The sequence below is a fragment of the Trichomycterus rosablanca genome, chromosome 3 (assembly GCF_030014385.1).
Source record: "Trichomycterus rosablanca isolate fTriRos1 chromosome 3, fTriRos1.hap1, whole genome shotgun sequence".
Taxonomy (NCBI): Eukaryota; Metazoa; Chordata; class Actinopteri; order Siluriformes; family Trichomycteridae; genus Trichomycterus; species Trichomycterus rosablanca.
The window spans coordinates 48,274,864-48,286,907 of NC_085990.1; the positions used below are offsets into that span (position 1 = coordinate 48,274,864).

The 12,044-nt window shown below is 38.7% G+C and overlaps 1 protein-coding gene across 1 annotated transcript in view; it reads right to left on the bottom strand.

Moving 5' to 3' along the window:
- Positions 1-8,826, bottom strand: part of grik2 (glutamate receptor, ionotropic, kainate 2) — a 289,146-nt gene extending 280,320 nt beyond the window's left edge. The window contains exon 1 of the mRNA XM_062991399.1: positions 8,695-8,826. Within this exon, the coding sequence (XP_062847469.1) occupies positions 8,695-8,806 (112 nt within the window). The 5' untranslated portion in view covers positions 8,807-8,826. The remainder of the gene's footprint in view (positions 1-8,694) is intronic.
- Positions 8,827-12,044: the final 3,218 nt, after the last annotated feature.

Below are 12,044 nucleotides of genomic sequence, written 5' to 3' on the forward strand. Positions count from 1 at the left end.
ATAGTGGCGCAATGGGTAGCACTGTCACCTCAAAGCAAAAATGACCTGGGTTCAATTCCCTGGCTGGGTGGCCAGGGTCCTTCTGTGTGGAGTTTACATGTTCTCCCTGTGTCCACTTGGGTTTCTTCCAGGTGCTTTGGTTTCATCCCACAAGTTCAGAGACATGTGTGACAAGTGTGTGTGTGTGTGTGCGTGTGCCCTGTAATGGACTGGCAATCTGTCTAGTGTTTCTTGCCTCTTGTCCAATGAATGGGACCCACGGAGAGGATGAAGTGGTGAATGAATGAATAAATGAATGAATGAATTGCCATCATCATGGTACAGGGCAACACGGTGGCTCAGTGGGTAGCACTGTCACCTCACAGCAAGAAGGTCCTGGGTTCGATCCCCAGGTGGGGTCCTCAGGGTGCTCCAGTTTCCTCCCACAGTCCAAAGACATGCAAGTAAGGTGAACTTGAGACACTAAATTGTCCATGACTGTGTTCTATATAACTGATATAACTACCGTTCCTGTCATGAATGTAACCAAAGTGTAAAACATGATGTTAAAATCCTAATAAACAAACAAACATTATGGTACAAGTACAGATAGACACAATTGAACATTTCTTTTACACACACATACACACACAGGTCAATGATCTGGAAGTAGTACCGGGTCTATACTGAAGTAGGAGTCACAACATAAGAAACTTATTGCATTCCATCCAGCTTTTCCCTCTTGGCCTGATTGTCTCTAGTGTCTCTCAAAAATGAATTGTAATGTTTTGATAAATAAATACAATGCTTTTATTTATTGTGGATTTCTTGTAAGATCTTGTAACAAAAAGCCATAGTGTTACCAGTACACTACAGTAAATAAACTAAATGCATTTGCATTGCCATTATACTCTTAAATATTTTATGCATAAAATTAGCATATTCATCCTACAGAAATGCTTTCTTAACATGGTAGGTTAGAAAAATAAACACATTAAACAGACACGAGACACTCCCACTTATCATTCCATGTTCTCTTTGCTTAATGCTCTAACTCCTTTGCTCAATGATCCGTTGACTAACGTATTGTCTCTAAGCAGCTTTCAGATTTCGTAAATCTTCATATTTACACACCCTGTTTAGGGCAGAGGTGGTGCACATTATTCTCTTTCTGCCTGGTGAGAAGAGATTACCTCAAACATTGTTTTATCTGTTGCATGAGTTACTTCATTATGTTTTTAATTCCTCTATTGAGAATTTAGCAAAGTTTACATGCACTCTTATCCTTAATGGTTCAGGTACTGCACTAGCGATCAGAAAGTCATGGTTTAATCCCCACCACCTCCAAGCTGCCACTGTTGGGCCCTGAGCACTGTTGGGCACAGACACTAACATAAATAAAAACATAAATAAACAGAATCACTCGATGACTGGAATGAAAAATGGGCTGTAATCCAGTTTTAAGAAATCTGGTAATAATATTTCTAATAATAAGTGCACAAAACAGCATTTGCACCAGGCTTTGTTCTAACATGACTTCACATAACATGCACATCACTAAAGATTGAGCTTAAATAGCATCACTACTGTTTGGTGGCATTTCTGTGCTGACATATTACTTTATAGTCCAGCTGTTCTGGACAATTGGTCATCTTTGTTATCCCCCTTTCATGCTGTTCTTCAATGGTCAGGACTCTCCCAGGACCACTACAGAGTAGGTATTATTTAGGTAGTGGATCATTCTCAGCACTGCAGTAACACTGACATGGTGGTGGTGTGTTAGTGTGTGTTGTGCTGGTATGAGTGGATCAGACACAGAAATGCTGATGGAGTGTTTAAACACATCACTGTCACTGCTGGACTGAGAATAGTCCACCAACCTAAAATATCCAGCCAAAAGCGCCCTGTGGGCAGCGTCCTGTGACCACTGATGAAGGTCTAAAATGACCAACTCAAACAGCAGCAACAGATGAGCGATCGTCTCTGACTTTACATCTACAACTACCAACTAGGTTCCACTCAAACCAGCACAACACACTAACACACCACCACCATGCCAGTGTCACTGCAGTGCTGAGATCATCCACCACCTAAATAATACCTGCTCTGTAGAAAAAAGGAGGTGGTTTTAATGTTATGGCTGATCAGTGTGTGTGTGTATATATATATACTGTGTTTTAGGGCTGTGGGAATTGGTAATGTAACTTAATGTCTTAGTAATGTCTTAACATAACTGTTTCTTTGACCCCCTTGTATAATGATCAAATCCTTCAAGAGTTCGATCAGGATGGTTAACAGTTGCATTTCTCAGCCAAGCCTAAGCAAAGCTTTGAATTGAACTAAACTGAATTTACGTTGATTTATGTGAAGGAACGTGTGACTAATCCCTTTTTGTTAGCTACAAATTCAAGAACTCACAATGAGACTAGTGGATTAAATAGCCACAGGCTTATCGTTTTGCTACGACTAGACTTCTATTCATCAGTCCCACTGTTGAGTCCCACAGATGGAGAAATAACATTCGGCTGCACTACCAGTATAACGGCTTCCATTCCAGCTGTACTGGTGTCTCTTAAATAAATGAAGCACTAAAGTACTGTTGTACTATTGGCCACTTGGTTTAACATGGCACATAATTGAGACAAATTGAACTTCCTCACGTGTTTGACAGTAAAATGACACACTGATAGAGAGCTAAAAACAGGCCAACTTTTCACACAATCCGTTGACGCTCAGGGCTCGTGAACAAGTTCTTTTGAGTGTCCTTGTATGACAGGACTACATAGCGTTAGCTACTTTGGATAAAATAACGTTAGATGTGTGTTGTTTGGTCTAAACCTACTTGTAATACGATTTCCTGTGTGAGAGAGCTAATGGAAAGCTTATGAGCAGGAACAAAGCCTGCCTTGAAGGGGTTGCTATTAGCAACATGCAAGAGGAAAAGCCTCGACGTGAAGAGAGTGGGCTTTAAACTGTTGATGCTCTGCTTATATCGCTAACTAGAACGTCTGGTATAGCAATACACAGTGGAGGAAAATGCTCCAAATGACAATGCATAACAGTAATCTGTCTACATAGACTATTCAAGCACTAGCAAATAAAATAATGTTTTTACCCACAGTTCTGTGCTCATCAAGATTTATTTTAAACAAACACACAAATGTGGTAACAATTCTAACAGTGTGATCAATAACAGGATGAGTAAATTAGAAACTGTGTGTGTGTATCCAGTGCTTAACTGAAGCTTCCTTTTAATTTAATACAATTACAAGCATGTCACATATAATCAAACATAAATGTCAATTAATACACGTTTGGTGCAAGCATTTATAAATATGTTACAGTATAACAGATAATAGATGAATATAAATGCAAACAAATGGGAATGCCATTAGGCTGGATGATCTTCTTGTTCTACTCTAGTGACTTTACCTCACAACATACACCGATCAGCCATAACATTAAAACCACCTCCTTGTTTGTACACACCTTGTCCATTTTATCAGCTCCACTTACCACATAAAAGCACTTTGGAGTTCTACAATTACTGACTGTAGATTCTCTGCATGCTTTCTTGGCCCCCTTTTATGCTGTACTTCAATGATCAGGACTCTCCCAGGACCACCACAGAGCAGGTATTATTTGGGTGGTGGATCATTCTCAGCACTGCAGTGACACTGACATGGTGGTGGTGTGTTAGTGTGTGTTGTGCTGGTGTAAGTGGATCAGACACAGCAGCGCTGCTGGAGTTTTTAAACACCTCACTGTCACAGCTGGATTGACAATAGTCCACCAACCAAAAACATCCAGCCTACTGCGCCCTGTGTGCGGCGTCCTGTGACCACTGATGAAGGTCTAGAAGATGACCAACTCAAACAGCAGCAATAGATGAGCGATCGTCTCTGACTTTACAAGGTGGACCAACTAGGTAGGAGTGTCTAATAGAGTGGGCAGTGAGTGGACACGGTATTTAAAAACTCCAGCAGTGCTGCTGTGTCTGATCCACTCCTACCAGCACAACACACACTAACACACCACCACCATGTCAGTGTCACTGCAGTGCTGTGAATGATCCACCACCTAAATTATACCTGCTCTGTGGTGGTCCTGTGGTGGTCCTGACCGTTAAAGAACAGGGTGAAAGCAGGTTAAAACAGTATGCAGAGAAACATCTGGACTACAGTCAGTAATTGTAGAACTACAAAGTGCCTCTATATGCTAAGTGGAGATGATACAAAAGACAGTGAGTGTAGAAACAAGGAGGTGGTTTTAATGTTATGGCTGATCAGTGTATGTGTCCTAATAAGATTTTTAATCCAATCAGATTTCAATATTAACCCTCTGATTATTAATGGACATTGACACGTATGCTGTTATGCTGACATCAATACCCTAACCAAGCTGCCACACTGCAGGACTGCTATGTCAGACCCTAAAGCCATGATATTGGTACGTTTAAGGAGTTTGTGTGCTGTGTTCATTAACACTTTGTCAGTAACACTTTATTTAAACCCTTTATCATGACACTGACATTAAAATGGCATGAAACTGTCATGTCAGATTTGTTAGTGGCCCTATTAGTATTACAACAGCATCATATTATTATGTGACGTGACAGGACATGACATGTTTCATCATTTCAGCACAACAGCAATTATTTTGATTCAATACTGTAAATGTAATGAAATTATTAACACAAATAACATGAATACTGTTTTCTATTATAGAAAATGATTCAGTTCTTTGTGAGACTTTCCCTAAAAGGCATTCATAGCAAAGATGTGATAACTATAGTAATCCACCTGTTAATGCAATATAGATGATAGAAACAAGATTAATTTAAATATGTTAATGCTTTTCACTGTTGATCAGACATATACTGTATATATATATATATATACAGTATATATATACTGTATATAAATAATATTTTTTTTAAACGTTCTTAGAGTCTTCTAGTCTCCTATGTATCAACTAATGTGAATACACTGCTTGTTGCATTTAGTACAGCACAATGGTCAGATATATAAATCATGTTTTAGATGGGTGTATGGTTAAATGGGTGTAAATAGATCTTGTTCAACAATATTAGGGGTTCTGCAAAATTAAAAAAAAAGTTTAAATACCTCTCCTAGCTAATATTGGGTTTCTCTGAACCTTATGTGGTACCCTAACGTTTAAAAGTGAGTGAGAAAGCGCCACAGCAGAACATTAACATGGAAACCACCAGCAAGCTGCCACTGTTGGGCCCTGAGCAAGGCACAGACACTAACGTAAACATAATCACAAAATGACTGGAATCAAAAATGGACTGTAATCCAGTTTTAAGAAATCTTAATAATAATAATAATATTTCTAATAATAAGTGCACCAGGCTTTGTTCTAACATGACTACACATAACATGCACATCACTAAAGATTAAGTCTAAAGAGCATCACTACTGTTTGTTGTCATTTCTGTGCTGCATATTACTTTGTACACCAGTATGTGGTTTTGGCATTCTGCCACAGCTCCAAGCAGGATCCCAGTAATTAAAGGATCCTTGAAAAGGGGTACTGAAGCCAAAAAGTAAAAAAAAACAACAACAACACTGGTCTACAGTTCTGCCTTTTTCTAAGTAACGTAGGTTCTTTAAGTTCTTAATGCCCAGCTGTTCTGGACATTACTAGGCCAAAGGTGAAGTTACATTACCAATTCATTTATTTATTTATTAGGATTTTAACCTCATGTTTTACACACTTTGGTTACATTAGGTTACATTCATACATTCATTTTGTATTTCCAATTCACCTCACTTGAACGTCTTTAGACTGTGGGAGGAAAGCGGAGCTCCCAGAGGAAACCCACGCAGACACGGGGAGAGCATGCAAACTCCACATAGAAAGGACCCGGACCGCCCCACCTGAACCCAGGATCATCTTGCCGTGAGGCAACAGTGCCACATTACCAATTCCAATTACCAATTATGTATACAGTGTATATATATGGATTTTAGGGCTGTACACTATTTGGGAATTGGCCATGTAACTTCACCCTTGACCTGGTAAGGTCCAGAACTGTTGGACCTTACTAAAACTGTGCAAATCACTTAAAGGATGGTCTATTTGACTAATTCTTATACTTATTCTAATTCTAATTTTTTTACTCCTGTACAATATTAGGGGCTCCTAGCTTATATGGGGTTTCCCCGAACCTCATGTGGTACCCCAACCTTTAAAAGTGTGATTGAGAAAGTGCCACAGCAGCACATAAACATGGAACAGTTTAAACTACAGCGATCAAAACAAATCTCCAACGGTTAGATATACAGAATGTTCTAATAAGATTTTCAATCCAATCAGATTCCAATATTATTTCTTCGATTATCGATTAACATTGATACTTATGCTGTTATGCTGACATCAATACGCTAACCAAGCTGCCACACCTTAAAGCCATGATATACACCGATCAGCCATAACTACAACTACAAACCAAAACTACAATGTGCTTCTATATTGTAAGTGGAGATGATAAAATGGACAGGGAGTGTAGAAACAAGGAGGTGGTTTTAATGTTATGGCTGATCGGTGTAGGTACATTTGAATCAATACTGTAAATTTAATGAGACTATTCACACAAATAACATGAAAACTGTTTGCTATGGTGGAAAATGATTCAGTTCTTTATGAGACTTTTTATAGAAAGCTGGGAAAACTGTGTTGACGTAAAACAGTACTATAGTAAATCACCTGTTAATGTGATATAGATGATCACAATATCATACCTTGTATTTCGTGCAGCACAATAGTTTGCACTGGGTCAAATGCATAAATCGTGTTTTAGATGGATGAATGGTTAAATGGATGGAAATAGATCTTGTTTAACAATATTAGGGGCTCTGTAAAATAAAAAAAGTTTAAATACCTCCCCTAGGATATATGGGGTTGCCCTGACCCTTATGTGGTACCCTAACGTTTAAAAGTGTGAGTGAGAAAGCGCCACAGCAGAACATGAACATGGTACAGTGCAAATCTCCAACGGTTAGATATACAGTATGTTCTAATAAAATTATCAGTCCAATCAGATTCCGATATTATTTCTTTGATTATCGATTAACATTGAAACGTATGCTGTTATGCTGACATCAATACGCTAACCAAGCTGCCACACTGCAGGACTGCTATGTCAGACCTTAAAGCCATGATATAGGTATGCTTTCATCATTTCAGCACATGTGAATCCATACTGTTAATTTAATAAGACTATTCACACAAATAACACGAAAACTGTTTGCTATTGTGGAAAAAAAGTCAGAAAGCTGGGGAAACTGTGTTGACATAAAACAGTACTATAGTAAATCACCTGTTAATGTCATATAAATGATCACAATATCATACCTTGTATAAAATTACATTTAAAAAGTCTTCTAGTCTTTCTGTATACACTGCTTGTTACATTTAATGCAGCACAATAGTTTGCACTGTGTCAAATATATAAATAATGTTTTAGATGGGTGGATGGTTAAATGGATGAAAACAGATATTGTTTAACAATATTAGGGGCTCTGTAAAAAAAAAGAAAAAGTTTAAATACCTCTCCTAGGATATATGGGGTTGCCCTGACCCTTATGTGGTACCCTAACATTTAAAAGTGTGAGTGAGAAAGTGCCACAGCAGAACATTTTCAAAACAAATCTCCAAGGGAAGAAGCATTTAACCCTCCTGTTAGGTTATGGGTCAAATTGACCCGTCTTAAGGTTTCAAACTATAAAAAAATGTAGTTCAAAATATTTTTTTGGGATGAAACTTCTTCTGCTTGGCTTAATAAGTGAAACCAACATATAAAATACAAATGGTTTATTTCACATATTTGCAAACCCCCCCTGCACGTTTATATTACATCGATGCTGTTCGGGTCAAATTGACCCGGCCATCCAAATGGAGCCTAAAAGGGGTCAGAAGTGTCAATAACTATTTGTTTCTTTGCAACTGTGAGACATATTTCACCCAAATCCCCCCCCCCCCCCCCACACACACACACACACCCTGCGTGCGCACACACACACACACTCTTTATTCTCTTGATCTCTTTCGTAAAGTGTGAGAATGCAGGTTTTGTTATGACTGTTCCTGTGTGCAAACTCCACTCACATTGAGTGGGCACTCAGTAAGGGAAGTGCAAAACATACACTATATTGCCAAAAGTATTCGCTCGTCTGCCTACATTTTGCCCCCTCCACCAAACTTTACTTTATTTATAAAGTTTATTATAACTTTGTTATAATAGCACTGACAGGTGACTGTGGAATATTCAGTAGCGAGGAAATTTCACACCTGAACTTGTTGCACAGGTGGCACCCTATCACGGTACCACGCTGGAATTCACTGAGCTCCTGAGAGCGACCCGTTCTTTCGTTAATGTTTGTAGAAGTAAACATTAAAAAAGTAGGTCTTTCAAATTTACATTTAAAACGTTTTAACATTCATTTTAATTAAAAACAAATGAATTGTCCTTATTGAACCATGATCTGTGAGAGCTAAAGAACAAAATTGCACTAAATGTTGATTGAAATAGTTAGTAATGGAGTTAATAATGAGATATAAACAATGATTATTGGGATTTTTTTGGTTTCTGAAACTTTTGGAGAATTAAACATGCCAACATCATTGCTGTTCCTGAGAAACGAACATAACAGGAGGGTTAAGAACAGACTTATAAACCAGCGCACTTACCGAATCGTAAAACGTGCGGCATCCCGCGGGAGTATCCCACACATAAGAGGAGCAGCAGAACGACTTTAACGGGTCGCCTGAAGCTCGCTATGAACGGGGAGAAAATCTTCATGATGCCTGCAGTGTACAGCCTTTAATTCCTTTGGATTGCGAGATTCCCCGAAAAAAGCTTCAGCAGTGGTGTAAAAGGAGTAAGAGCACTGAGATCACGGCATGTTCACTGAGCAAAATCACACGCTCGCTTCCCACATCCGATTCATAACCGCGCGTCCGTCCGTCTCACTGCGCCACGATCCAGACCTCCGACTCGCCGAGCGCTGGATCATCCATGTCAGGCACCAGAAGCCCCAGAGAAATCCATGCAGCCTGTAACACAACAATAACAGGTGAGTGGGATCATCCCCAAGGCGAGTCGAGACAGATCGGTGTGCGCTCCGGACTCCTGATGCAAGCGCAGTTCTGCACCGATGTACCTCCCGACGTAAAGTCCAGATCAGATCGAGTCTGGTTCTGATCCCGAGCCCGGGGGACACACACCGGGACACATCGGGCTCGTGTAATTGCCTGCTATCACCACCAATCGATCCGCCTCTATAAATCAGCCACAAACGCGCGTCTATTCTTCAGCGTCGCCCTCCACCAAAGGTCCTCTGTAATCTCACCAATTCTCTCATCAGATGTGATGTGGCCCCAGCTCTCCAACGTGTCGTGCAGCTATAAAAATCGATCTGCCAATTTTGGACGACAGCCTAATCCTTGTAAACAGCTTAAGAATAAAGATCTGAACAGTTTGAGATTCGAAGCAATCCTACAGAATACACAACTGGTCTGTACAGGGGATAAAACCCCACTCTGTCATTAACATGCTTGCTTTATTAATACTTTAATTTAAAAAAGAACTGTTTAGTTTATATTATATGCAGCAGGCCTGTTGCAGATCATTTTCTTAACGTGAAAAAGGTCAAAAATCGATTTTCTCCCTATCCTCTCAGAAATTCTAATACTAAAATGTGCCTTTCCTCATCAGTGGACTGTTACCTTCAGATATTTATTAAAACACAGAGCACATCAACGTCTGGTTGTTTTAAATAAATGAAAATGCTGCATAAAACCGGTCCTTTGAAAAGAAAAAAAATCTTAGCTGTAGAAAACTAGACTACTAATGTCATCATGCCTGTATCATGCCATGGAAGATCTCAACTGCAGCATAAATCAGGAGGTGCACGATTTACCGATAAAAAAAATGCCTTCATTTAAAATGACTGGCTTGCTCCATACAGCCATGCTGACATAATAAGTCCAGATTTGTTTGGTTTTTTCCCCACACAATAATATTAAAAGTAAATAATGCATATTTTAATGCATATTTTTCCACAGCATATTTTTCCACAGTCCTTTCTGTTTCAAATGCCATTAGAATAAGAAAACAGTTTTACTTTACTCTTTAAGTCACAGACAACCATATCTGGTGTAAAACAGTAAGTCCCTTCTCTTAAAAAAATAGCAATATGGATATGGTACTTTCTGATCGGTTCACGAATATTATTTTTAACCCCTTTTCTGTGTGGGGGCAGGGGTGATTACACAGACTATAAAGGAGGCAAGAGAAAATGTTCATTGGAAGATGCGTAAAATCTGAAAGGGTCACGATTCATTAACTGGACTTTTATAACTGCCTAAACATCTCTACACTACATCCCTAGTTAAATCATACTGTATGTATATACAGTACATACAATATGTATGTATAACAATATTTATATAATATATAGATATATACATATAGTATGTTATATAAATTATATTAGTTTTCATATTACTATATGTAAATACAATACTTTTAATAACGTTATACATATATATATATAACGTTTTATATATATATATATATATATATATATATATATATATATATATATATATATATATATATAATGGAAAAAACGTTATATTATAAATTGAGATTGTGGAGATTATTTAATGTTGATTGTACACCTGACAGATTGGGTGCTGTATAGCAACATGGGTCCAGAGGCCTTGGGTTTAATCCTTATCTTCATATATTGTCATAAAGAAGTTTTGCATGTTCTCCCAGTCTCCACGTGGTTTACTGTGCAAGCTCCAGTCCTCCTCCCAAAACATGCAGAAGGTGGACTGGCTTCTATAAAGTGTCTCTAGGTGTGAAAGCCTGAGAGCATCCAGGGTGTAATTTTGCCTTGCGCGCAATTTTTCTGAACCCGACGCGACCCTGACCAGCTCAAAGCGGTTATTAAATAGGAATGAAAAAATGCGGGCATCCACAGTGACCATATCACATCCAGAGAGGCTTTCGGTCGAGGCAGCGTGGATTTCAGCACCACAGACAGCGACTCGGCGGTCCTGAAAGGACTGAAGCGTCGTTATACCGGACAGCAGTCCAACAACTACCGTTCTGGATTTTCTGTATTATCACATGCAAATGTATTCATCACTCTGGACAGTCCAGTCCACTGCTAATGAACTCAGACCAGGCCTGTTCCCACACCTTCTGATGCTTCTGTTAAACACGAGTGACCAGGGAAGGATTTCTGAGCTGTGAGTAAATCCAGTCTGTGCTAAAATGACTAATGTGTGAATGATTTTCTGATTTGCACTATATTGCACCCTATTTTCCTGATCTGCTCAGCTCAGTTGAATCTATTTTTGTCTGTCTGTACATAGTAAAACATTTCACACCAATAACACACTTCTATTGCAATGTCTAAAGTGCCATAAACATGCACTCATAACATAGACATAACATGTCTAGGTACATACACCAGTGGCTTGTTATTTTTATATTAGTAGGAACAGATGCCATATTTAAAGCAATGCTTTCAGATTTTATTCAATTACCCATTCATTTATTATCTGTTTTACTACGCCTGTATACTGGTCAGGGACACAGTGGGTCTGATTCATTGAGTGAAAGGCAGGAAACACGGACAGGTCACCAGTCCAACTTTCAGATTTGCTCCACCTTTTTTTATTAAGTAGCGTTGATTATTCTCATAAGCATTAAACCCTTTTTGACTGCTTTTATTAAAATCTAATCATTGAATATGCAGAATAGTTTTATGACAAAACATTTGACTGGGCAGTAAGAGCAAAGAAGGAGTGCATTTTTGGAAGCTATAGCCTACATTTTACATGCTTTTTGGGGCACAATCTCTTTTATGCTGTATAATAGCTTACTGGCTCCCATCAAGTAGCACTGGTCAAATAAAAAATACAGGATTATTTCTTGCCAGTTTTACTCATGTAAATCCATGAAGGACCAATATAAAAATGCATCATCCAACATGCTTATTTTTATGTTGCTTATAATATTG